We start from the raw sequence: 24,932 nt of genomic DNA on the forward strand, positions 1-24,932 counted from the left end.
CCAGGCTGCCGGTAGCGCAGGGCCGAGGGAGCGAGGCCTTTGCGTGCTGTGCGGCCTGCCTGCAGCTGGAAAATCGACCTTCGCGCGCGCCCTGGGCCGCCGGCTGCGGCAGGAGCGAGGCTGGACCGTGGGCGTCCTCTCCTACGACGACGTCCTCCCAGACGCCTCCCTGGATTCCGAGGGCGCGCGGCCGCCGGTCAGCACGGGGAGGGCTGAGGGCGCCGAGCGCGGGCACGCAGCGCCGGGTGCACGCGGACGTGTGCCGTGTGGACGGTAGCGAGCGCCCGCTGTGTGGGAGATGGAGCCCTGCCGGGGAGGGGACACCGAGTTCCAGGACAGTGGGCACGGTTAACGTTGCAGCCCGTGAACGAGGGGGCCTTGGATAAGACTTTTAGAATGATGCATTATGGAGGTTTACGTGTGCGTTTGGTGCATTTATGGATTGCATATTCTGTGCAGTGGAGCCTTTTGATTTTTTTTTTTTTAATATTTTTATTTTTTAGTATTTGGCGGACACAACATCTTTGTTTGTATGTGGTGCTGAGGATCGAACCCGGGCCGCACGCATGCCAGGCGAGCACGCTACCGCTTGAGCCGCATCCCCAGCCCCTGATTTTTGTTTTTGATTTGAGACGAGGTCTCGCTATTTTGCCCAGGCTGGCCTCTTACTTCTAGGCTCAAGCGAACCTCATGCCTCCACCTCCAGAGTAACCTATAGACCTGCACCATCGCGTCCCACACTGGAATCTTACCGCAGAGTTAAGTTCTGAGTTCAGTGTACAGGGTAGAAATTCCTTGTAGACAGAAGTAATTTTCTTTTCTAGTTTTCTGGGGGGTTTTTTGGTACTGGGGGTTGAACCTAGGGGCGCTTTACCATAGAGCGATATCCCCCCCTCCCCTCAGTCTTTTTTTTTTTTTTTTTTTTTTTGAGACAGAATCTTCAATAAGTTGATTAGAGCCTGGCTAAATTGCTGAGGTTGGCTTTGAACTTGTGGTCCTCCTGCCTCAGCCTCCCGAGTAGCTGGGATTATGGGTGAGCACCACCAGACCCACGGGAAGTTTCTCCTTGGGCCAAGATAGGAATCTCTCAAGAGTCCAAGGTAGCCAGTTTAACACCAGATCGTCTGTGGAGCTTGAACTCTGTCATTTGGTGTAAAGGGAATTTTATTCCCTTAAAAAAATTTTTTTTGAACAACGTTTGCTAGAGTCCCTCCCAGAAAGAAAGAGGCTGTCCAAATGAAGGGCCTGGCCTCTCAGGCTTATCTTCATTCCTGTCAGGGAAAATCTGGCTCCACCAGAATTGGAAAAGATGACTGTGTCCTAGTTGACCACTGGATGATTTAATGGGCTTGTATTTGGGAACCAGCTTGTATGTTCCAAGCATTTACTTGACTTTAATCCGTCAACTTAAAGTCAGCACACTGAGATGTACCCTCTTGGAGAAGCACATGGAAAGAGGCCACTGGGGGAAGAGTAAGGCCTGTCTGTAATTTACTCACTCTAGAGCAAATACCCCTTGAAATATTCTGAAATTTTTAAATTGTAATTTTTGTTGCTGTGTGTTTGAGTGTAGATGAATTCACATAAATCAAATGCAAACATGACATGGTTCTGCTCAATAAGTATATTTGTGAAAATATAGTTCTTTTGGCATGTGGACAAGTTCTCCACCTCTCCAGGAAAGCTTATCTACTTCTTCATTCTTGATTAACTGGGAGATAGATACAGTGTTGGGGTAGCACAGGATTTAGTTGGAAGAAAGTAGAAAATTGTTGGTAGGAGTGTTGTATTTGCTGGCCTTTGCCTCGTGTTCATTACTATATATTTTTCCCACTCTTTGTCTTTAGACAGAGGTTCTGGGACTCATTTGGTCACCATGATTAGAAAATCTCACTTTTTAGGAAGTGATTCGTGTTTCCTGCTTAGTGGTTTAGCTGATGCACCTGCGCACGGTGTAATCTCAGTGAGGTGGTAAGGCAGGGACCTGACCTGTCCTGGCATTCTCCCTTCATCCTTGACTTCAGGAATATGTCAGTGCTCCTCACAGCCCTGGACCAACACACGATTGCTTGTATTCTCAAATTGCTTATTTTCTTCCCATCAGTCTGCTTCCTGCATATTTTCTAGCCCCCGACCAGCCGAGTTGTTAGCCTGAGGACTTTTTATCCTGACCTGGAGACCTTTCAGCTGACCATCTCGCTGTCCATAATCTTCCTCATTTCAGGGGCAAATCAGCACTGTCATATCTTAGCCAACTCTTAATTTGGCAGGATGTTTTATTTAGCTCCTCCTTTCTAAATGAGAGCTTTTCATTCTCTCATTGATTCACTCACTCATTCATTCATTGAATATACATTTTGGGAACACCAGATAGGTGCCAGACTGTCAGTTGGAGGATGGTATACAGTGAACTAGTGATCTGGCAGAGAGATAGAGATGTGCAAACAGTTAAATAGCCCAGTGTTTATAACTAGAGTGGACACATAATATGTACAAAACGGGGTGTGTCAGTAGGCAAGGGAGAAGCTGAGTTGCCTTCAGCGAGGCTGAGTCTGAAGGAGGCTTCTCTCGGCACTACCAGCATTAAATAAGAATTTTCAGTCAGAGGGAGCAGTGTATATGAAGACGGAAGCCTGAGAAAGGAGGTGTCTGTAGGGAACTCTAGATGGTTTAGCAATGTAAGCTGACATTTTCATATAAGGCAGGGTGGCAGTTGGGACAGATGACCACCCTGTTGGCCAAAGCCTAATGTAAATTGTAATTTTTCCATCTTTTACAGCCATCCCAATGGAAAATGCTTCGACAGGAACTGTTGAAGTACCTGGAATGCTTCTTGACTGCTGTCATTAGCGGGTGCCAGATGTCTGCCCCACCCAACAGGACTGAAGCCATATGGGAAAATTTTATAACTTGCCTAAAGGATCAAGAACTGATATTTTCTTCAGCACTCAAGGCCCCATATTGCTATCTCTTAGCAAAAACTGCTGTTTCTAGACCTTTATTTTTGGTTTTAGATGACAACTTTTATTATCAAAGTATGAGATACGAAGTCTTCCAGCTGGCTCGGAAATGTAATTAAAACATTTTTTCTTACACATGGAAACAGTTATTCATATATCAATCACTGTTGTCTTCAGTAAGAATTTAATTGGATAGGAGGTTTATACAGATTTAATTTTAAAAGTGAGGTGTTCAGTATTACAGATGGAGTTTTTCCTGCTTCAGCTGGGATAGTTTGTCTAATATATGTTAACTTCACATTTTGGAAAGATAATAGACCAGTAACTTGATGATTTTTAACTGTTTTCAGATTCATTAGGCTTTTGCCAGCTCTTTTTAGATTGTCCCCTTGAGACCTGCTTGCAGAGGAATGGCCAGAGATTACGAGCCCTGCCTCCTGAGACCATTTATGCAATGGGGGAAAAGATAGAAAAGCCCAACCCTCAGAAAAATGCTTGGGAACACAACAGCCTCACAATTCAGAGTCCAGAATGTTCTTTGGAGAGCAGGTATGCTACTCAAAGCCATCTTTCCTTGGTGCCCCCTGTGCCAATGACTGTGCTTAGTAAATATTTTACCTATCTCGGTTTGGCTGATCCTTACGTAGCTCTGGAGGACTATTGTGCGTAAGAGCAGTTTGGTCCCAGGTCTTAAGAACCTGTCACCTATGTCTATATCCACATAGTCACAGGGTAACTGTCGAAGGGGAAGTGTGGAGTCTGGTGGTCCTGTGTTGAAGTCGAAAAATGACCTGATAAAGGTACCTTTTCCAGACTTCAACAAAGTAAATAATAAGAGTTATTGATCACATTCTACGTATTGGGCATGTTCTGGACTTTTATATGTATGGTCTCATTCAATCTTTTTTAAAAATATTTTTTAGTTGTCGATGGACCTTTAATTTATTTATTTATATGTGGTACTGAGAATCGAACCCAGTGCTTCACACATGCTAGGCAAGTGCTCTTCCACTGAGCTACAACTCCAGCTCCCTCATTTGATCTTTATAATAACACTTTAAGAGGGGAAACTATAATTCCTATTTTTTTTCCATAGGATAACAGGCCCAGGAAGTGACATACCCAGGTAGTTGAGTGGCCAAGCCCCCTGCAGTCTCACTTTAGAACCTGAATTCCTACTGTGAGGTTGAGACTCAACATGATCTCACTGGCTTACCATTTCAGTCCTCCATGTACTCTGAGTAAAATTCAAACTCCTGACCCTTACTTACATGTTCTAATAGCCCTGACTCTCCAGCTTCATATTCTACCACTTCCCCTCTCCACTTGCTACTTTTAAACTAAACTGGTCTTTTCCTGTGGCCTCTGTACTTGCTCCCCCGCTGCGTTTCCCACATATTTAAGCTGACTGCCTTGTCTGACTGGGGTGAAGGAGTCACTCTCTTACCATTATCACCTTATTTATTGTCTTCACTCACCTATCCATTACTGTTCAAAATTATTTTTGCTTAATTAATTGATGTTTCCCTCCATTATACTACAGGCTTGGTGGGGTTAGGGATCTTTTTACACCCCAAATCAGCACATAGTTCTACATAAGCAGTTGTACAATATTTTTCATATGAGAAGCTCAATAAATATTTAAGTGAATGAATGAATTCTACCTCAGTCCTCTCTGGACCCTTGACCAGTGAGGAACTTTGCTAATCCTTATCCAGTAAATAAGCAGAAGACAGACCTTCTTTCATCAGAGACTAAAGACTAAATGATGGGCTATATAGGCTATATGATAGCCTATATAGCCCAACATTTAATAGGGGAAGATAGGGGATAACTTTTCAAAGCTTACTGATGAGTCTTAGGAAATTAATATTTTAATTAATTTAATATTTTGTAAACGAGGGAGGTTTGGACTTATAATTGTTTGTATTTGGATTTTGCAAATGGAAGATACTTCCAAATCAGTTGAGTTCTTCCCCTTTTTACTAATGATCTTGGGTTGTAGCAGTTTTACTCCTTTAGAATTCAATTCAGTATTAATAAATACTTGGTCTTTAAGAACAGAAATGTTCACCATAAGGAATTATTGTATTTTATTCCACTTTCTCTGTAGCCTGGAGGTGACTGATTTATTATTGCTTACTGCTTTGGAAAATCCAGTAAAAAATATAGAGGACAATATGGAACAAAAGGTAAGTCTTCCAGTAGGAATTCAGTGTAAATGAGAAGGAAAACTTTTTAGATCTTTTTGAGCTTTAAGTCAGATGTAAAGAAGCTTTGTCAATGGCTTGGCGTCTTGCCAATATTCAGCACCTGACACCTGGATATAGTGGTGACCTTAGGTGGCTTGTGCCATCTGGCCAAAACTTCATCTTCAGAAACACTGGAGCCTTTTGACATTATATTGGTAGCTTGAAATGGACAAGGATAGTAAATTTACACCACAAAAATAAGCAAACACTACAGAGAGGTTTGGGGGATTACTTTTTTCCCTGGAGAGCCAGTCAGCAGACACTCTCCAGCAAGTGGATATCATTCCTTTAGACTCTCACCTAAGGAAAATTAACAAACAGGAAAGCCACTTTACTTTTCATTTAATCTCATCAAATGGGTCACCTACATTTAGCCATTTATTTGATAAACTAACTAGCTATTCCAGTAACAATAATGATAATAATGTATGTATTTACATAGGAAATGGACAGAATTATTTGTTCAACTAATGTTCTTCATAAAGCTGATCAGACACTCCGAAGAATTGTCTCTCAGACAATGAAGGAAGCAAAAGGTCTGTTGACAGTAGGGGGCTGTAGTTGATGTAGTTGACTTGTGACTGTTGTGTGCTATAATTCATGTGATATTGACTATTGTTGTGGCCATTTCCTGACACTCAGGTGGTTTATAAGGTTCCAAACTTCACATCCTGCTTATTTTAAAATTGCAATTTGGTGACACATTGCAACCAATAAGGGTAGTAAGCAAGAAGCAGGACATTCTAGTGAGGAGACAAAAAGGAATGATGTGAAATATATGTCAGTGCTTTGAAGAAAAAGTAGGCCAAGGCAATGTTGAGTGATGGGTTTATTCTTAAAAAGGTAATCAGAAAGGCTTCTTAGACATAACATTTAAACCCAGATGTGAGTCATGAGAAGAACAAGCGAGGCAAGAGACCTGAGGGTTCCAGGCAGTGGACATATGATGTGCCTAAGTCCAGATGTAAAGCCATCTGAAATGTTCTAGAACAGGAAAGAAGCCATTGAGCCTGAAGTGACACAGGAAGGCAGGGGAGAGGTAGGCAAGGGCCAGATAGGTGTAAGATTTTCATGGAATTCTGAGCAAGATTGATGTACAATCGGAATTTAACTAATAGATGAAATATGTAGTTCCTTCAGGTTTGGAATATTTAACTATAAATTTTTACTTGCAGAAAAAAAAAAAAAACCAGCAGCTAGCATTTCTTTAGTTCTCTTTATAAGCTAAGTGCCTTACACTCTCTAATCTTTACATCTGTAAGGCAGGTGTGCTTTTATAAGGGGCAAATGCAGGTTCACAGTGGATCAAGTAACTTTCCCAAGACTGAACAGCTGCATCACCAGCACTTACTAGTACCCTAACAAAAGATTAGAACATTGGGAAAGGAAAAAACATACTAACCATGTTGTGTTTCTCAAACTTTTAAAAAAATCCATACTTAATTAGCTCTTACATTGTAAACCAGTATGTAACATGGTACATAAACTCAGGCATGTCTACAAGTTTCACAAAATACCCTCACATGTATAACGAATTCTGCTGTTTTAATTTCATTTTAGAAAAACAGTGCCATACACCACTAATGGGTTACGATCCAGAATTTATAGCAAAGGTCCAGAACAGAAACGGGAGCATAATTAGAAAATAATAAAAAGTAGTTCCAGGAGTTCTCTCTTAACCGTTGCCTTTCTTCTATTCTATCTTATGCCTAAATCTGTCTTAACTATTTCCCACCTATAAAAAAACTCTTAAGGGGATCCAAGGTAGTTAGTCTAGTTTCTAAATCTGTGTTTAAATAAAATTGAAAATTCAGTTCCTCTATCAACTGACAGGTGAGAAAATATTTGCAAACTTATAGCTTGTAAGGAACTTGTATATATCCATATATAAAGAAAGAACTCTTATTTATAACTCAGTAAATAACTCAATTTTTTAAAGGGACAAAGGATCCTAATAGACATTTCTCTAATGAAAGTATATAAATGGTCAATAACCACATGAAAATACATTTGACATCACTTAGTCATCAAGGAAATACAAATCAAAACCATAAGGAGACACCACTTCAAGCCTAGGTGACATTGGTGATGTGGAGAAATCTGAACCCTCATGCCCTACTGCTGGGAATGTCAAATGATGCAGCTACTCTGGAAAACAGCCCAACGGTTCCCTCAAATGTAGTTACCATGTGGCCCAGCAATTCTGCTCAAGGTCTATATTCTCAAGAGAAATGAAAATAGATGCTCACACCAGAACTTGTACATGAATGTTTATACCAGCATTATTCATGATAGCCAAAAGATGGAAACAATCCAAACGTCCATCTGCTGATAAATGAATAAACAAAATGTGGTCTGTCCACACAATGGGATATTATTCAGCCAAGGAATGGAGTATTGATATAGAATACAACATGAGAAAACATGCAAAGTGAAATAATCATAAACATTTATTATATGATTCTAGTCATACGAAATGTCCAGAACAAGGAACTTTTGAGACAATTAGGGATTAAGAAAGGGGTAGGAAAAAGGGAAGTTAGGAGAGTGATAGCCAAAGGGTAGAGGGTTTTTAGATTATGAAAATGTTCTAAAATCAACTTTGGTGATGGTTGTATTATATGACTATATGAAAAAGCACTGTATTATACAGTTAAGTGGATAAATTTATGGTATATGAATTAAATCTTAATAAAGCTAATGGTCAAGTTGAACTTCAGATTCTCAGTAATAGTGCCTGAATGTCTAGCACCTACTGTATTGAATAGGATAGAGAACTTAGAAGAATCCTTTGTGTGATATAATCAAATTAATTTTCAGCCTAGATTTGCAGAAATAATTTGAGAATCTTTTTTATTTTAGATGAACAAGTACTTCCTAACAACTTGAAGCTTCTAGCAGAAGAACTTAATAAGCTCAAAGCAGAATTTCTGGAAGACCTAAGACAAGGAAACAAATATCTATGCTTTCAACCAACCACTGACCTATCAGATGTCACTTCTTTTTTTTGTAATGAGAAACATAATATTGTACAGAAGTATTTTTCAAAGCAACATTAAAATTTCAGAATTTCCAACTGTTTGATTTTGACGAGCTTTTGCAGATAAGTAATTTTGTATTAGTGGGTGTTTTCTAGGCCAATAATGTGACCTGCTAAAGACCATTCTTTCAAAGAAAACAGTCTATTCTAAAGGACCCATTAGTCATAACAGAAATCACTTCAGTCACTTATCAGGTATGACATGGATAATTAAGCATCTGAGGTGGCCCTCCTCATTGATGTGCCAGAACCCTTAGGGCATAGGAGTCAGGTTAAATGGATCTTGAATAAAGAGGGTAAGCTAGGATGGAGGCAATTGCACATATGTGGGGCTATTTTTGTTTTTAACTTGGTGATAGATCTTTTCATGGTAAGGCATTCTAGAAATTCAAACCAGAGTACCCATAAAATCTTTTTCTTTTATTAACTTAACATTTTACATACCAGAAAATTACTAAAAAACTAATTTATTCCTAGTTTTCAAAAAAGAAAAATCAAGGTCATTAGAAAGTGTTATTTTTTTATTCATACATTACAAAAGCAAAGCTTCATTCACCATTTAAACTACATACTAGATAAAATTATTTCAGCATTAAACTGTTTCCTGGATTCCTAAAGAATATAATGTATTTTACAACTATAATGCAAGATTTATGCTTTGCATACAAAATATGTTCTTTACATCAAAGTACATATTAACAAAAACAAGTTGTAGAAAGTATATGCCCTCGAAGATTAAAGAAAAAGTCTTTAGCAGGGAATTAAAAAAATTTTAACAACACGCTCATTTGATAAATAATTTTGTAGAACTTAAAATTAGGTTTCTCTCTCTTTATTTTTAGTAATATTCCCTTTGTCAATCAATTCTGCAGATGAAGGGCAAATATTTTTTTCTAAAACGAAACAGCACAAAAAATACCGAATGGAGTTTTTTCAAAGTAAAAGTCTAGCTAGCCTTTACTTGATTTTCAAGAAGTTGCAGCTACATACTACATTAGTAAAATCTGAAATAAAATTATTCCCTGTTAATCTCTTCACAGTTTCTTAAAAAAATATTAGTGGAGATAAATTATCTACAAACTTTAAAGATCTAAACTCATGTTCACTGAACAAAAATAAATTTAGTTTCAGAACATTGCCTGTTAATGGCAAAGTACTATAAATAGTGCATGTTAAACTCTTCCTAACTCATTTCTATAAAATATTTGATTAAAAATAAAATGAAATGAACATTTAAGGGAAGATTCTAACATCTTTCCAAATACACAATTCAACTCAGGAAGTTTAAATAAAATACTAAATCTTTTAAAATGTACAATTCCAAAAAAGTTTCTAAGGTAGATTTGCTTCAAAAATTTTAGTGCATTTAGAAAGAATTGTAGCTTTGAAGCATCAACACCTTTGGAATACCAACTGTGCTCTTTTAAGTGGTAGGAAAATTATAATTTTACATTCTAGTTTGTAATTATGAAAAATATTTTCCATTTAAATTAAAATGTACCTTTAAAACATCCATCTTTAGTTGTTAGAAAAAAATGTATTTGTCACTATTTGGCCCATAATCTACAATTAATAAGCTTGTTTTCAGAAGAGTTACCCCTCTTTGTTTAATGAAAATTTCTGTTTTCTGTTTTGGGCTATTGCTTTTATTTGAAGAATAACATAGAAAACAAATAAAATTGCAAAAGTTTCCAAATGACAACTTGTTTCTTTCTGACAAATGATAAATACTAAAGCCAAGTTACACATTTGAAAACTGCACTAAAACTGATCTAAGCAGTGGTGATTCAAGCAGGAGTGAAATCAGAACTTAAGGTCACAAGATTTGACAGCAAGAGAGTTCCAGTTTGGAGAAAGTGTCCTTGAAGCTGTGCTTTAAACAAGGCAGTGGAGATTAGCCTAGATTGGCTACTCAACCACAAGCACTCACTCTAATGGCTTTCAAGCACTGCAGGGAGGCAGAGGGCTCTTTTAACTTGGCACTTGGGGCTTAGCAGATACTATCAATATTTCCCTTTTATTTATTATAAGAGTAAGGATGCTTTTTTGTTTAACAAATGCTTAATAGCATATTTTCTTTAAGAATCCAATTATGTTTATTTTCAAGATATGAACCAAGTTAAAAATAATTTTTTTGCAAAATACACAGAAACCAAGTTAGTAACAATATATTTTATTGTTTGACCAAACTCTCTTCGGAGTAAGCTAGTTATTACACAATATAAAAACAATAGCCTCCTGTTCAAAATGAATTACTCTATTTAACAAGCCTTACTTGTATAAATAAATTAAATGGCATGTTTAAATGAATTTTATATCCATTTTTACACCTTTATCCTTTTCTATTAAGGGGACAATTCAATCAGTTTCCATATGGTATTGTCACTGTACATGAAGACTGGTAAAACTGCAAGTAAATATTACAGTTTGAATTCACAGAAAATATTTTAAATGGCCAACTCTGAAGAGAAGACCAGGATCTCTTCTGGATACAAATTCTTATTTTTATTAAGTATTACTTTACTATCACATTTCCCCATGTGTTTCTATACCCACCTTTTCTTGGATATTATGGGCAATAAATGGATAGAAGGCAGGAAAAGGAAACTTTGGAGATTTTTTTGAAGGACTGCATCTTAATAATAAGATGAATGACTTCCATTGTACCTCTTTGGTCATCAAAGGAATAGGAAGAAACAGATTCTCACCATACCAACTTCACCTGACACTAAACATCAGAAGGAAGAATTTAAATGAGAAGTTCAAAATGAAAAGAAAATGGCATCTAGTGGTTTTTAAAAACAAACTGCCAACTATTAGAAAAAAATCCAATGGAAAACTGACATGTTTAAAGTAGACATGAAATAAACAGGTTATTTTAAATATTAAACACAATTTTCAATTTAAAATCTTGAGTTTTACTTCTTTTCAGAACTTTGACCTATTTTTATAACTTTAATTTTAAAATAATTGTTTTACATTTTCCCTTGTAGAAAAAAAAAGGTTTACTATTATCAGTTGAAATCAAACTACTAATTCAACTTAAGATATGTGAACTAAATAGTACTTTAATTAAGAATAATTTTAAAGGCCAATTTCTCTACAAACACTGAAATAGGTTGTAACAGATTTTGTAAGAGAAAATAATTTACTCTACCATTTTGAAATATGGCAGAAGTAACATCTGGCTATACTGTATATACAGAAATAGCAAGAGTATGGATAAGCCTTCAAGTCTCTATGGACCATAAATGTGGGAAATGTAAAAGAACACCTGTTAAAATTATGATTGTACTCCAATTCTCACATGTATAAATGAAAGGGAAAAACAGATATCAATAACTATTCTAATACATAAATGACCCTGACTAAACTTTTATGAAAAAAATTTTCCACTGTCAAATTTATATTCTATAAATATAATGCATAAACTTTAAATTAGCAGACACCTCATTAGGGATAACCAAAAAAAAAAAAAAAAACTACAACCCCCAGAAGGCCAAACCAAGTAAAACATAGTGATTGTTTTCAGTGTTGGTTATGTTGCCCTCTTGCAAAATGACAGGCGAAATCATACTTGTTTTTACATTTGCATCCACATATATTACACTGGAAAGGATTTTCATACCCATGACACCCCATGTGAATAGTGTAAAGGATATTGTCTGCAAAGTACATGTCACAGTGCTGGCAATGGTGCAGAAGCTGAGGATCCTGGACCGGCAGGGTTGGGGCTGGAGTGCTTGGCTGGCTGTTTCCTATGCTGGGAGTACTAGTGTGGGCACTTGGTTCACTGCTTGGACCTGCCACTGGACTATAGTTCCTCTGACTATGTGATGGCCGAGGTTCAGGGCTTGTGGGAGAGGAGCTCTGAGGAATACTTGCTGATACAGCAGAAACCACCGCTTGGGCAGAGGGCTGCTGAATCATGAAAGGCTTTTCATCTGGGCAGGGAACGACATCAGGGGATGCAGGGTTTGGGTTTTCAGGTGGCAAACTGGACAACTGTCCTGCTAGAGTTGAGAGCTGATTTAAAGGGTTGTCAACCATGAGTTCTTGGGGGTCCCTCGGTAAGCCACCAGTTGGTGTTGTTTTTGCTATACTTTCATAGGAGTCAGTCTGGATACTTGGGATTTCATGGGTAAAATCATTAAGGTAGTCTGGTTTCTGAACCACCATGGAAGGTGGACTTAAGTTGATTAGTGCTCTTCTGCTATACCCCAGATTGCTTGTTTTCTTCTGTAAAACCCCCCACATTTTCTTGCTGCTTAAGGAAGACCTAGTACCTTTAATTGGTACCATTTTATGCTTGCGCCTTCGATGATGAGACAGGTTACTTCGATCACTGCAGCGGAAGGAACATAATTCACATTTGTATGGTTTTTCTCCGGTATGGGAACGCATGTGGGCTTCCAGATGACGCTCATAAGCAGATGCAAATGGACACAAGTGACATCTATGTGGTTTCTCACCTGTTTAAAAGGAAAAATGGGGGAGAAACTGCAAGAGTAGCTCATTTATGGAAAGTTCCATGTTTGTCCATTCATTGGATTTGGGAATTGGTCGAAAATATAATGTTTTTAAGAAATTCACATTTGCATAAAAGATTATTAAAGTCTGTAAAGAAACCTGCAAGTTGAAATAAAACCTAAGAACTCATCTGCAACAATTTGAAATATACATTTAAATTCTATTAGTCAATATAGTTATAGCTTTAACTGGCATTTGGGGAAAGAAGAAATAGCCCAAATGACAATAATATTTGCTACATGATTTTATCAATAGTATGCCTCAGAGAAATATATTCAAGCACATGACCATACATAAACAATTATATATCTATATTCATAGATATACACATTTATGCATACCCTTTCTTCAGGGGGAAAAATACAAAAAAAACCACTTTTTTTAAAAAAGTCCTTATATAAAATAAAAAGTTCAAAATCAAAATGAGCTTGCTAGTCCAAGTATGAGTTATGCAAATTATCCCTTCAAAACTGCCAGCACTTTTCTTCTACCTTCCTACTCTTTAGTTCCCAGAAGGCACGATTTTAGTTTATGCTGTTAGCTGAAGACTCCCCAAGTACGCAGAATAAACATTGGAATGAAAGATTTGGAGCCATTCACCTAACTAGTATCGAGACCTACTATGTGCCAGATGCTATGCTAGTTTGGGGGTACAAGAATGGCCCTATCACAATCCCTGTCTTCACAGGCTTTTCAAGTCACCAAAATGATGTGATGGATGAGCACAGAATGCCATGGAACACAAAGGCAGGACAACTGGCCTGGTCTTGAAGCGGGGTAGGGTATAGTTAGGAAGGTTGTTCAGAGATGGTGAAGGTGAGACCAGGTGCACCTGAACTGTACTAGTGAGAGTAAGATAAAAAAAATTCAACATTCCATACTGCCTTTAGCATTAACCTCCTCAACCTTAAAAACAGACGGATGTTGACAGATTATGTAGTTCAACCAGTAAAATGCCTGAGAAGGGAGATGAATTAAAAAGGGGCCTCACTTCCCACTCTTTGTATGCCATTAAGCTATTGCTTTGTAAGAAAATGGAATAACTTCTCCATTGATTCAAACCTTACAAACCTTCATTTGTGAACAATCGGTGCTTTTTATATGATGGACAGACCTGGGCTCCTTAGCCCCCCTTCAACAGCTGTTTCTCCATTACCTGTGTGGATTCTAATATGTTCGATAAGCCGTGCTGTTCCTTTGCTGGCATAATTGCAGTACCGACACTTGAGCTTCCCATCAAAGGTCCTTTCAAACCCGTCTACTAACATTCCTGAGTTTTCATCCAGGGAAACTTCAACAGATGGGTGATCAAGTCCATTTTGATCACCATCTGTTCCAGCTATAAACAAAGTATAGCAAAAGAAATTATGCATCTCAGAATCAACTCAATTTAGCACTTTAGTCTCAAGTGGTTGAAAATCTTTCATAAATTGAAAGTTCACTTCCTACAAGTTAAATCTGTAAAATAACACAGATTTTTTTCGAACTGAGGCTAATTTTGTATAAAAGCATTATATTCTGAGAAAATTTTATAGGGAGACCTCAAATTATAAACAAAGGTTAAATAAGTCAGTTCTCAACATGCTTTTCAAGAAGAGATAAAGAGATCCAAGAGACTCCCTTAAGATTGACGACACAGTTCACACAAGCATTTAGGATGCTAGTCATTCCTACAATAATAATTAGCATTCATAATAATCTCTAAAACTATTTGTTTTAATCTAAAGCAATTAATGAGTTTTCCACCATACCACTCAGTTTATATATATAGCCCACATTCTGGGTTATATTCAGGATCTTAAAATTCTAATTTAGCACATAAAGGAAAATATTTTATCTGATACCACTGAATGTGAGGAAAAAAGAAATTCAGAGCTAAAAGATGCATGGGTGTTTGCTTTCAATCTAAGTGGACTACTTCTTTGTATAAAGGAAACTGTATAAAGGGGCAGGTACTCATAATCAGGAAAACCAGCAAACTTTGGGGACTACAAACTTGGCTTCTTCAATGTCAATATAGGAATCTGTACACACTAGATTCAGAAGGGAAAATTTTTATTCCTACAGTGTCCTGGGAAAAGAACTTCCACTCCATCCCAGGATGGAGTGGTACTGGCATGCACTACTCAAGCCCTGCTCCACTGTTACTTCTACCCTTCACCAGAAATTAAGTGATTGTGCAGGTTGGAGCCAGTGTGCTGAGGGACCAGGCTCGGTATCTCCCTTGTTCCCACTGCTTTCCATAGCTAGGAACACTCACATTTTGATGTATGCATGAATAATTAAAATAAACTGACTAACTAGATCTGGGGTGGGGTCTGGCATTTTACATTTCTTTTCTTTTCATTTTTCTCTCTCTCTCTCTTTTTTGTACCAGGGATTGAACCACTTGGTACCAGAAATTTAACCACTGAGCCGTATCCCTGGCCCTCTTAATGTTTTATTTTGAGACAGGGTCTCACTAAATTGCTTAGGGCCTTGTAAGTTGCTGAGGCTGACTTTGAACTCACGAATCCTCCTGCCTCAACTTCCCAAGTCACTGGAATTACAGGTGTGCACCACCACAGCTGTCTGCATTTTACATTTCTAACAAGCTCCCAGGTGATGCTTGATCCATGCTGCCAGTCCTTGGATTTGACCGCCTAGGTCAGAGGTCAGCAAACTTCCTATAGGGGTGAAATAGTAAACACTTTAGAGTTTGTGGGCTTTGTCTCTATCACAACTACTCATCTCTGTTGTTGGAGCACAAAAGCAACTATAGACAATATGGAAATATATGTACATATTCCAATAAAACTTTATTTATGGACACTGAAGTTAAAATTTCATATAATTTTCATGTGTAATGACATTATTTAAAAACCTTTCTTTTTGCGGGGGAGTACTGGGGATTGTACCCAGGGGTGCTTAACTGCTAAGCCACATTCCCAGTCGCTTTTTATTTTTTATTTTGAGACAGGGTCTAAGTTGCTTAGGGCCTCGCTAAGTTGCTGAGGCTGGCTTTGAATTGCAATTTTCCTGCCTTAGCCTCCCACGCTGATGGGATTACAGGCATGTACCACCTCACCAGCAAATAAAAATCTTTCTTAAGCTTGTAGGCCACACAAAAGCAGCAGTACTGATAAGGCCTATAGGCTATAGTTTGCTGACCCTGAGCTATGCTTGGAAATATATTCCAGTCTCTGTGGTCTATAAACTGGAGAAAGTTTACTTCTACCAGGCTCAGTAGGTTGCTGCTTTTCCTATTCTAGTTTCTCCTCTTAAACATGTAAACATGTTCAGCCCTTTCTTCATTTTCAGAGAGAACAGAAAACCCTTTGGAGACTCAGGTCTAATCCATACTTCCTGATGGCTGAATTCTCTGGGTGGTGAAGTTGATGTTTTGCTTTCTTCTGGTTTCCTTGAGTCTATTGTTAGCTAACAGAACCTAAAAGACAGGCTGGGTTTTAGAACCCCATGTTGAGTCATTCTCCCTTAGCAAAAATCTGAGGGAGAATCTGACACACTTAAAGGGGAGAAAAAAGTCCTATATCTTTCTTTAAAAAAGTGGAATGATCTACATTAGTAAATACTAGTTTTCATAGTATGGATAGCTACACACAAACATTGATACATTTATAAAAGTGACGAATAGTATTAAGAAGAGTCTACCTCCCTGAAGAGCTTCTGCTTCTTTATCCCCACTAACCGATCCAGAAATCATGTTCACATGATGGGTCTGCTGAGTCAGGTATTCCTGAAAATCTTTCACGAAGTCCAAAGGTTCTGGTTTCTTTTCACCCATCTTTGCTTTTTTTTCCTCCTTACGTTTATAGTTTCTTATACCTAGAGAGGGGGAAAAAACTGAAATAATTTTACATTATTTAGAGAGATCCAGTACAAAATAAAACAACAGTGACAAAAACTATTTTGTGCAAGATACTGTACAAAGCAACAGAAAATATGGTGCTTGCTTTCCAATATCTCATATATATATCTTACTGGTTATCTGAAAACGGTGAAAAATAAACATATTTAATAATTAAGTAACTGGAATTCAAATTTCATCACAGAGGATGGAAAGAAATTACAAAGACAGAAAACAGAGAAACTTTATTCACAACAGCCAAGTGCAAAAAATACCCAAATGACCCCAAAACAGTACAATACATTAGTTGTGGCATGGCCACACAATGGGCTGCAGGGAAAGGAGCAAACTTGAGCTGCATGCAACTACACGGATCTAACAATCAGAATGTGGAGTGACAGAAGCCCACGAGGGTTTGTAGGGCAGGACTGCATTTACATCCAGTTGAAGAGCAGACCAAGCTGAACTGCAGTGCCAAAAGTCAGACCCGTGTGACCCCCAATAGGGCAGACGGTAGCACAAGGGCAGCTTCCAGGAAGCAGGCAGCCTTTTGTCTCTTCATTTTGGTGTTGATTTCATGGATGTGTTTTCATTTTGTGACAATTGATTAGCTCAAGACTTCTGAATTATATACTTTTCTGTGTTTATGCTATGCTTCAAGAAAGAGTTAAGCAATATGCCAAAGAGTAATGAATTTTAGATGCCTACAACTGGCAATTAAAGATGAAAACTTTTTTAGATGGAAAATTACTCATTAAATAGATTTAAGAAAAGGTATATTTATACACTGAATTGACTATAATATAGAAATGAAACGGAATTTCTGTGTCAAAGGGTATGTATATATTCAGGGTTAGTTAGTGCCAAATAGTTTTTCAAGGTGATTTTACCAATTACACTGCCACAACAGTGGCCAAGAGTTCTGCTCTTGCCAGCACTTGTCTAATTTTTACCTTTTTTCATTTTAGCCATTGTGGTGAATGTGTGGTGGTTTTACACTAGTTTTATGTTTCTTGACGATTAGTGAAGTAATATATTTTTAATATGTTAACTAGCCATTTAGATACCCTCTTTGGGATACTGTCTGTTCAAGTCTTTTGATCCTTTTTTTCTACAGCTGTCTGTTTTGTTCTAATTAATATGTAAGAATTCTTTATCTTTTTCCTATTTTGTGCTTTCAACTAGTTAATAGTAACTTCTGATAAACAGAGGTCCTTTTTTTTTTTTTGGTGAGAGTGAACCCAGGGGTGCTTGAACACTGAGCCACAATCCCAGCCCTTTTATTTATTTGTTTGTTTGTTTGGGGGTACTAGGGATTGAACTCGGAGGCACTCAACCACTGAGCCACATCCCCAGACCTATTCTGTATTTTATTTAGAGACAGGGTCTCACTGAGTTGCTTAGTGCCTCTCTAAATTGCTGAGGCTGGCTTTAAACTCACGATCCTCCTGCCTCAGCTTCTCGAACTGCTGGGATTACAGGTGTGCACCACCATGCCTGGCCAGAAGTTCTTAATACAGTCCAATTTACTCATTCTTTCCCTTTACTTTTAGAGAGGTTTGTGCCCTATTCAAGAAATCCTTGTCTCCATTTTACTTGAAGATGTTATCCTATATTTCCTTCTAAAAGCTTTAGCATTTTTCTTTTATTTTTATCCAGGATTTAGTCTTACATGCAATAAGAGTCAAAACTTATTTTTTTTCCAAGAAGATATTCAACATCCCAGCAACCTGCATTTAACAGGCCAGCCTTTCTCCACCAGGCTCCAGAATCATCAGGTGGTTATTTCTGAATGTGCTCTATTTCTGAATTTTCAATTCTGCTCCACTATCCTGTCTGTGTCTATGAATGCCACACTATTCAGTCTTATTAAGTGTTGTTATCCTTTAAGACCAACAGTTTTGTTTTTCTTTTTTGAGAATGACTGTATATTCTTGATCCTTTTCAGCCTAAGTTTTTTAAATGGCAGAACTATGGGGATGAGAAATGAGGGGGTTTCACAAAAGTATATTTCCCAATTTACAAAAACTTGCCCAACCTCACAAGAATTAAAACTTTTACACTTTGACTTAACTGGAAATAGACCAACCCTAGACTATGACATTACTACAGATTACCATACTTTACAACAATGCAGTGATATACTCAGGAACTAATGAAAGAATATGGCTATTCTAATTTTCCCTAATGTTTACTGGTCTCAGACTGATATATTTTATTTTCATATTTCTTTTCTTCCTTTCTCTTTCATCTAATTTGTTCTTTACTCGAATACATTAAGGACCTGTAGGTGACTGCTTTTTTTTTTTTTTTTTAAGTTTTTTAGTTATAGGTGGACAGAATATCTTATTTTTATGTGGTGCTGAGAACTGAACCCAGTGCCTCACGCCTGCTAGGCGAGTGCTCTACCTCTGAGCCACAACCCCAGGCCCCTGAATTCTTTCTCAATGCAACATTTGTGAATAGTTCTTCACTCCTTTTTTAGAAGTTTCCCAGAGATTTTAAAGTTACTATTGTGACTATGCCTTTTCACTGTTTTCTAGAAAAATGAGCCTACTGAAACTCTATTCTGGGGATGAAGAGAATATTTTGGTACTAAGTCAAACTCTGACTTAGACTTTAGACTCTGAACAGGAAGGGACCACTCATAGCTTTAATTTCCTATTTTGTAAATTGGAATAATAAAACCAACTTGAGTACTATCTTCAGTTTTATAGTTAAATATGCATAAAGTATCACAATATGTACAAAATATGGTAAGTTCTCAGACAACAGTTAATTATTTTATAATAATTATTTTTACAGCAAAAAGTAATTATACTTGGATTAAGAAACTCCTCTCTGTCTCAAAGTTTTTCCCCTTCTTTCATTTATCAACTTGGTTGGAGAATATACTGAGCATCTATCTATTCCTTAGTTCAATGAAACAAATATAAACCACTTCAATCTCATTAATTCACATATCCCCATTTGCAATTTCCTAAGTCCATCTATAATTTCCCTCACCTCTTATTATTTTACTTTTAAATCACTTGCTTTAATCTGGCTCAACTTTATCAATCTTATAGATTATTGTTGACTTTTGAAGTTTCAATTTTTTTCTATATTATCATGTTTACTTGAACCAGTTCTCTGTCATTGTATTACTATTTGTTTTGTGACTATTGATGATTTGCTGATTATTTGTCCTTTAAATTTTGCCTTTTGTTTAGGGAATGTGAGCTAGGGTCTGCCCCAATCAATGAAAATGATCAATAATAAGATCTAAGAAATGATTTTTCAAGCTGTAAAGCCCTATTGATCATCTGAGTTCTAATTATACGAGATTTCATTAAAAAGGAAATCCCAGTATTTACATTATAACTTAGTATACAGTTCATATGAAAGCTGATATATTTTCCTCTAAAAATATCTGAATGTACTTTGATAGGCTTCAATAAGCAAACTAAATTTCACTAAATCTTGATTAGAAAGCATAACACCATTATAGAACAACATGTGACAATCGAGTGAAAACGTTAAAATTGCCAGTAAGCAAGCAGAAAAGAGTGATATTTTTATACATGTATCTCAAGTTTAAGAACATAAATGAGCCTAAATACAGAGGATGGCTGACATATTTTGACAGTCTTAGCTATCATCACAGTGTCACATTATACATTTCACAGTGCTCCCTACCATAAACTGCAAGCTGCTTTCAATTATGCATGATGGACTTAAAAAAAGATGCCAAAGAATAAGGGAAGATAACATTCTAAACATTAAGACAAGCTCTTCTTAAATTACAATTTTAAACCTACTAATATGGCTTATAACCTTAGACATCCTGCCATGGTTTAAAAATTTGGTGTCATTATCATTCTTCAGCATCTAGGTGTACACCTGACCTGTATCATCATCTGTATTACACATATCTGTGGACAAGAGACATGACATGTGCTTGCAGAGCTCTAGGCAGGGGAACAGATTCTTGAAAGGTGTCTAAATGTTAGTGGAATCTTTAGCTCACACACACCTTTCACCATCTCAGGTTAATATTTATAAGCACAATATGTGGAAAACAAAAATTCTGAAACTACAGACTTCCTGTTAATACAGATTTTCTATCCAAACCATCTTCCTGTTCTTAATAATCATCAGCTCAGGACTGAAAGTTTAATCTAAAAACTCCACAAATTAATTGATACCTAGAGGTACTGGTAAGGCACCGATAAATTTAAAAATCTGTGCCAATATAATACAAATGCTGCATCTAAGGATTCAACCAAGGGCAGATGAAAAATGGCATTTGAACTGAGTGTGTACTGACTTTTTTCTTGTTGTTATTCCTTAAACAATACAGTCTAACAACCATTTACATTGTATTAGGTAAAAATAATCTAGAGATGACTTGGATAGGTGAGCACAGTGATGCTTGCCTGTAATGCCAGCCTCAAGCTGAGGCAGGAGAATCACCTGAGGATATACTACTCCATTTTATATAAGGGACTTGAACATTCTCAGATTTTGGTATTCACAAGGGATCTTTGAACTAATCCCCCAAGGGATGACTGAGGGATGACTGTGTATACCAGAAATCAGCCAGGCATGGTAATGGGCACCTGTAGTCCCAGCAGCTTGGGAGGCTAAGGCAGGAGGATCGGGAGTTCAAACCCAGCCTCAGCAAAAGCAAGGCACTAGACAACTCAGTGAGAGCCTGTCTCTAAATGAAATACAAAATAGGACTGGGGATGTGGCTCAGTGGTTGAGTGCCCCTGAGTTAAAACCCTGGTAACACCCACCCCCCCAAAAAAAGAAGTCAGCAAAGTATAATTTTTTTCAATGGTATCATTCCAACAAACCTTGGAGTTTGTTGCCAAAAAGTTACTTAAACAAAACTTTAGTATGTAAAATCATGTCATCAGAAAAAGAAACATACTAAGTATTCTCCAATATTATAGAATTAGGTGGGTTATCCCAAGCCAGATCTACTGTTTCTGCTAAACGATATTGTTTATATCACCTAAAATCCATGTGTTGAAATTCTAACCCTCAAAATGATGGTCTTTGAGGGATAATTAGGCTGTGAGGGTGAAGCCCTTTGAATGGGATTAGTGCGTTAGAAGAAGAAACATGGCGCTTCCCCTCTGCTTTCTGCCCTGTGAGAATATAACTAGACAGCAGGCCTGTACCTGGACACTGGACTCACTAGTACCTTGAGATTAAACTTCCCAACCCCCAGAATTATGAGAAATGTTTGTTTAAACTACCAAGTCAATGGCAATTTGTTATAATAGCCTGAACTAAAACAGATAAATAAATATATCAACCAAAGAAAATATGTATTTCAAACCTTATGATTATCATACCTTATGATTTAGTATAACTCCTGAGGCCTTCCTGTGATTACTCTGATTGAACTTAAGCTGAGATAGACTGGGGATGTGGCTCAGTGGTAGAGCATTTGCCTAGCATGCAAGAGGCCCTGGGTTAGACCCCCAGCACCACAAAAGAAAAAAAAAAGGTAAGTTGAGTCTAGTATGGAATTCCCTCGGATATATGTATGTATGTAGAGAAGCTGGCTATAGCATACACAAATTATTTTTGTGACAATAGTGTCCAGCAAATTATCCATTCAAGTCTCAAAAATAAATGCTTTTACAAAACAGAGGTTGCCCAAGTCAGTCGAGGAAAAAAAGATATCCAAGAGTTAAGTTTTGATATCCCAAAAGAACATGACAAATTCTTTACCTTCAAGCAGGTAATTTAAACTATTCTCCAACCTTCTTTGGCCTCTGATAAAGGATTTATCTTGTACGAAATTCTTTACCTTTCATCTTCAGTCTCAGAAATGAGAAGTTGATGATGAATACATGTACATACATATGTATGCATGCATACACAGTTCCTCTTAACTGGGGGTTAATTATTTAAAACAGAGGTATCAAGATGTGAATTAAAAGGCAAACACAACTGAAACAGAGAGAATATAAATACCAGAAGAGGCTCTTTAACCTGTCCTCCCCACAAATTGTGGGAGAATTTTGAGATCATGATTAGGGCACAATAAGATATATTTCATCCATCTAGCATTTTTTTGAGAAGTGTTTAAGGGTTACTAAACATAAAGAAGAATACTTAGCAACTAATATATAATACTTCATTTGGACTTTTAGGTCTATATGTGTAAAGTGATTATAGTTCAACAGATGTGTTTACTTCTACAGTATAATAATTATGATCACTGAAAGATTTACTCTCCAATAGAATTCATAGTAATTGAGAAGGCTGATAAGGGAGGCTTGGCTTGTATATAGTAACACGGGCCTTCATAAAGAATTAGAACACAATTCCTCATTTCATAAATGTCAAAAAACTCTTTGAAGGCAAAAAGGGACCTTATGAGGAGGCTTTAAGAAACCAGAAAATATAATATAAAAGTAAAACATAACTAAAACCACGTTGAAATCCAAAAGAAGTGTTATACAATCTAACCTTTTCACCCCAAATCAGTTCCACCTTTTTCTTGCCACTCCAACATTGATGAAATGTAGAGTATTTGAAATTTATTCTGGAGACACACCAAGGGACTCCAAAAGGCCATGGAGGGAATTTCAACTAAAATTCAAAAGCCATACAGAGGTCTGTGGAAAAAAAGAAAAAAAGAAAAAAAAAAAGCACACCACAAATCAAAATCATATTAGCATCTACAGGTTTAATAAACTAATTAAGAAACTTGTGCCAATCTTACCATTAGCTGAACACAGAATGAAGGTGACAATCTAAGAACAAACCAACAGTCTCACTTCTGCAAAACCACCATAGAATCACCAAAGAATAACATGCAATATGTGACTATTGCCTCCTCTTCACACGCACTGGTGACTTCTCAAGATTTTAGTTCTGGGAAATTTGTAAATGTTTTTCTAAATTTATGATATTAATTTCATTTGTTCACAGTATACTTGTACAAGGGTCAGGCTTAGTCCTGGGGAATAGCTGTAGTTGCCCAACAACAATGTATTAGCCCTATATTACGGAAATATTTGTAGGAAAGGGTGTAAAGAAACACAAACAAAAACAAAACAGAACTACCATATGGCCAACAAAAGAACATCTAATCCCATCCGATCCTCATCTTCATTATCCTCTCTATACCAATACAAAATAATCAGGTTTTTCTGGGAAACACTCGGACCACCGGGGGAAAGAACACCAAACATCTCAATTCACTCTAAGGAACTCCCAAGAATATATTGATCTCTAGCTGTTTTTTTCAAAAACAGATATAAATCAAAATCGATGGAACTCTTAATTGTTAGTCCAGATGTTTAAAACATTGTTTTAAATTAATTTTGCTTTTTCTGAACTTTATTTCCTGATATCTCACAATCCGAGATGTCTTCATGACTTCTCCGGACGGTCACTCCTCTTTCGGGTTCCGATCACTTTACCGGGTCACTAAAAGGGCCACGTGGTTACTGGCAGCTAGAACCGACTAAACTTCAGATCCACGGTTATGGAACACTTACTAGATGCCTGGGGTGGCTACTCGCATTCCAGTTCATCAGAGACCTACATCCGGAATGAACCTGAATAGTTCCTCAATAGTTCAACGTCCTCCGGAAAGCTCACAAGTTCCCCAAATTAGAGTGCACGTGCAGTAGAAACGGATCCCGGCAGGATCGTGAAATAAAGGACGGAGGTTTTAAATGTCCCTGCCATAAACAGCAGCCCCGAACCGGCGTCGGGACTGTATCCTCGCCAGGATTCGGAAGGACATCCTCACCAGGGTTCGAAACACCTAGGAGACCCGCGCCGGGGCTGACCCCGGTCCCTGGAACCCGGTGAAGACGCAAACCGCCGGGCGCCCCCAGCGCAGCCACCTGTCAGAGCCCGGAGCAGCCTCCGCACCCCGGAGCCTCCGCGCTCCGGCCCGACGGCGCCCACGCCCAGGCACCGCTGCCCCGGGGCTCCGGCGGCCCACACTGCCGCCGCACGCGCTGGGGCCCAGGAAGGACCCGGCTCCTGACCCTGTCCTCCGACGGGCCACGCACGACCCTCCGCTTGGGGCGAGGCTCGGGCCGGGTCAGCCGGCCCGCGGTGAACCCGGCTGTCCTCTTCTGCCCCCTCTTTCTATGCGCCCTGCTCATCCGGGGCGCTGTTTTCCAATCCGGGAGCCTGCTACGTTACCTCTTGGACCAACCACACCCGGGTAACCCCCACCGCCTTGTTCAACGTCGCCGCCGCCGTCGCCGCCGCCTCCGTCTTCGTCACCGTCGCCGCCGCCATGTTTGTTGTGTCTCCGATCCCTTCCCGCCCCC

The 24,932-nt window shown here is 38.1% G+C and overlaps 2 protein-coding genes and 1 non-coding gene across 8 annotated transcripts in view; 2 read left to right on the forward strand and 1 right to left on the reverse strand.

The window, feature by feature from the left end:
- Positions 1-8,288, forward strand: part of Pstk (phosphoseryl-tRNA kinase) — a 49,733-nt gene extending 41,445 nt beyond the window's left edge. The window contains exons 3-8 of the mRNA XM_048791449.1: positions 5-196; positions 2,780-3,071; positions 3,311-3,509; positions 5,074-5,152; positions 5,655-5,748; positions 8,075-8,288. Of these exons, the coding sequence (XP_048647406.1) occupies positions 5-196; positions 2,780-3,071; positions 3,311-3,509; positions 5,074-5,152; positions 5,655-5,748; positions 8,075-8,271 (1,053 nt within the window). The 3' untranslated portion in view covers positions 8,272-8,288. The remainder of the gene's footprint in view (positions 1-4; positions 197-2,779; positions 3,072-3,310; positions 3,510-5,073; positions 5,153-5,654; positions 5,749-8,074) is intronic.
- Positions 8,289-8,752: 464 nt separating this feature from the next.
- Positions 8,753-24,932, reverse strand: Ikzf5 (IKAROS family zinc finger 5). 6 transcript variants are annotated; one of them, XM_048791357.1, is made up of 6 exons: positions 24,802-24,932; positions 23,104-23,252; positions 21,978-22,093; positions 16,434-16,607; positions 13,939-14,121; positions 8,753-12,724 (listed from the first exon to the last, which is right to left on the reverse strand). In XM_048791357.1, the coding sequence occupies exons 4-6, from the start codon at positions 16,564-16,566 to the stop codon at positions 11,781-11,783; spliced, it is 1,260 nt and encodes a 419-aa protein (XP_048647314.1). In that variant the 5' UTR covers positions 16,567-16,607; positions 21,978-22,093; positions 23,104-23,252; positions 24,802-24,932; the 3' UTR covers positions 8,753-11,780. The 6 variants fall into 6 exon arrangements, with proteins under 6 accessions (XP_048647314.1, XP_048647311.1, XP_015353846.1 ...); XM_048791354.1 differs by having other exon boundaries at positions 16,434-16,625; XM_015498360.2 differs by lacking the exon at positions 21,978-22,093 and having other exon boundaries at positions 16,434-16,625.
- Trnaa-agc lies at positions 22,046-22,118 on the forward strand. The gene has a single exon. It is a non-coding gene; the product is annotated as a tRNA-Ala (tRNA).

This window comes from Marmota marmota, unplaced genomic scaffold, assembly GCF_001458135.2.
Source record: "Marmota marmota marmota unplaced genomic scaffold, marMar, whole genome shotgun sequence".
Lineage (NCBI taxonomy): Eukaryota > Metazoa > Chordata > Mammalia > Rodentia > Sciuridae > Marmota > Marmota marmota.